This window comes from Anneissia japonica, unplaced genomic scaffold (assembly GCF_011630105.1).
Source record: "Anneissia japonica isolate Jap-2015-1 unplaced genomic scaffold, ASM1163010v1 scaffold106942_len1663_cov165, whole genome shotgun sequence".
In the NCBI taxonomy this organism is placed as follows: domain Eukaryota; kingdom Metazoa; phylum Echinodermata; class Crinoidea; order Comatulida; family Comatulidae; genus Anneissia; species Anneissia japonica.
In genome coordinates, this window is record NW_022737403.1 from 1 (window position 1) to 1,663 (window position 1,663).

Here is a 1,663-nt window from a genome sequence, read left to right on the forward strand (position 1 = left end):
CCATAATCCAGTTTCAATTTTACGAGGCGATGTGCAATGCAGCCAATCATACAGGACCGTTATATAAATGTGATTTCTATGAATCGAAAGAAGCCGGACAACTTCTTGGGTAATTATAATTCGCAAGTTAACCTTTTGTTTTACACACTTTTTTGCCGTAAAGGTAATAATAGTTTCATGGTTTACTTGGAATTTCACACTTTCAGTAATATGTTGGCGCTTGGACGAAGCAAGCCGTGGCCAGAAGCAATGGAAGCCATTACTGGACAGCGGGAAATGTCAGCAGAGCCGCTACTGCGATACTTTGAATCTTTGAAACAATGGCTAGAGAAAGAAAATGAACGCAACAATGAATATATTGGATGGGAAAAGACATGGAGACCATGTAATTATATTAAATTTGTAAACATACATGAGATAAGATAGCATAATACATACTCCAAGTATCAAATGCATGCCATCGTGTCGGGATTCAATATTTCGACATTAATTATGTCATCATCAAGAATGATACATGACATAAACTTTTTGCATTTAAATAATAAAGACATCATCGAAACTATAATAAAATTAAGCCTATATAACAGAACTATTATATACGATAAGATTTGTTTTATTTCATTTCCTGTGTAAACAGTCAGCAGCACACACACAAAGATACGAAGCATTTTTTACCAAAGAATATAGATAGTAGAAGATAGAGCAACTTCCCAAAGTTGAACATCCGTTGGAAATGTATTGTGGGTTCACGGAGAGCAATCTTACCCCTTCCGCCCAGCAGCGCTATATATCAGTAATAAAGGCACCGCTCTGGTTTGTTTGTTTTATGTAGTTTCTCCACTCAAATTGTAAAATTTTACCCCGCACGAAGGAGGGCGGATGTTCCATAAATTTTAATGCAAATACGCGGAACAGCTCATTCTTCTGCTACTTAATTTCTTTATTTTTACTCAAAAATAAAGCAATTCAAACATTATTGAAATAAAATTACAATAACAAATTCTCAATTCGAAATTCAATTAATATAAAAAATATTAATATAAAACCTGCTTGAACTTCATAACATAATATTTTCTTGCTCCATCATGAAATATTGTGAATTCCCACTCCATTGAATACATTATTCAAATTTCGTATCATAATAACCAATAATGGTTACCGATTTTTAATACAATCAGTTACCAGCAAATATAAATTATTTAATATAAATTTAATTGAACATATTTTCAGGGTTGGGTTGGTATGGGCTAAAAATAGATAGCACTAAGTATGCGATTTCTATTCTGTTCCAACATTCAACACTTTTATTTTGTTTGTTTATCGTTTCAGATGATGTCAGTGCATCTTTTCGGCTGGTGCCTCTTGGTTATAGCTGTTTCATACTTTTTGTGCTGTCCCTAATATTTGGAAAATGAAAAGTTTGCATATATAGTATAGACTAAAATTGAAAAAAAAAATCTAAGAAAAACTAGCTATTAAAGACGTTAAATAAACGTTCTTCAAAAATACTCAGAATTCGATTGCCTTATGCTATTAGTTTGAACGGTTTTCAGATTGCAGCTACCCTGACACCAACAACATAATTATTTTGTAAATGTACATCTTTAGTTTCTATTAAACATGTTATATTGAGATTATTGCACATGCATTGAAATGATACAAA

General features: G+C 32.4%; 1 protein-coding gene across 1 annotated transcript; it reads left to right on the forward strand.

Moving 5' to 3' along the window:
- Positions 1 to 5: 5 nt before the first annotated feature.
- Positions 6 to 1,458, forward strand: LOC117117333 (angiotensin-converting enzyme-like; the record flags this gene model as incomplete). The annotated part of the gene is made up of 3 exons (XM_033261601.1): positions 6 to 109; positions 207 to 385; positions 1,330 to 1,458. Coding segments are annotated over 3 exons (369 nt in total), but the record flags the coding sequence as incomplete, so codon positions are not given.
- Between the last annotated feature and the right edge of the window lie 205 nt (positions 1,459 to 1,663).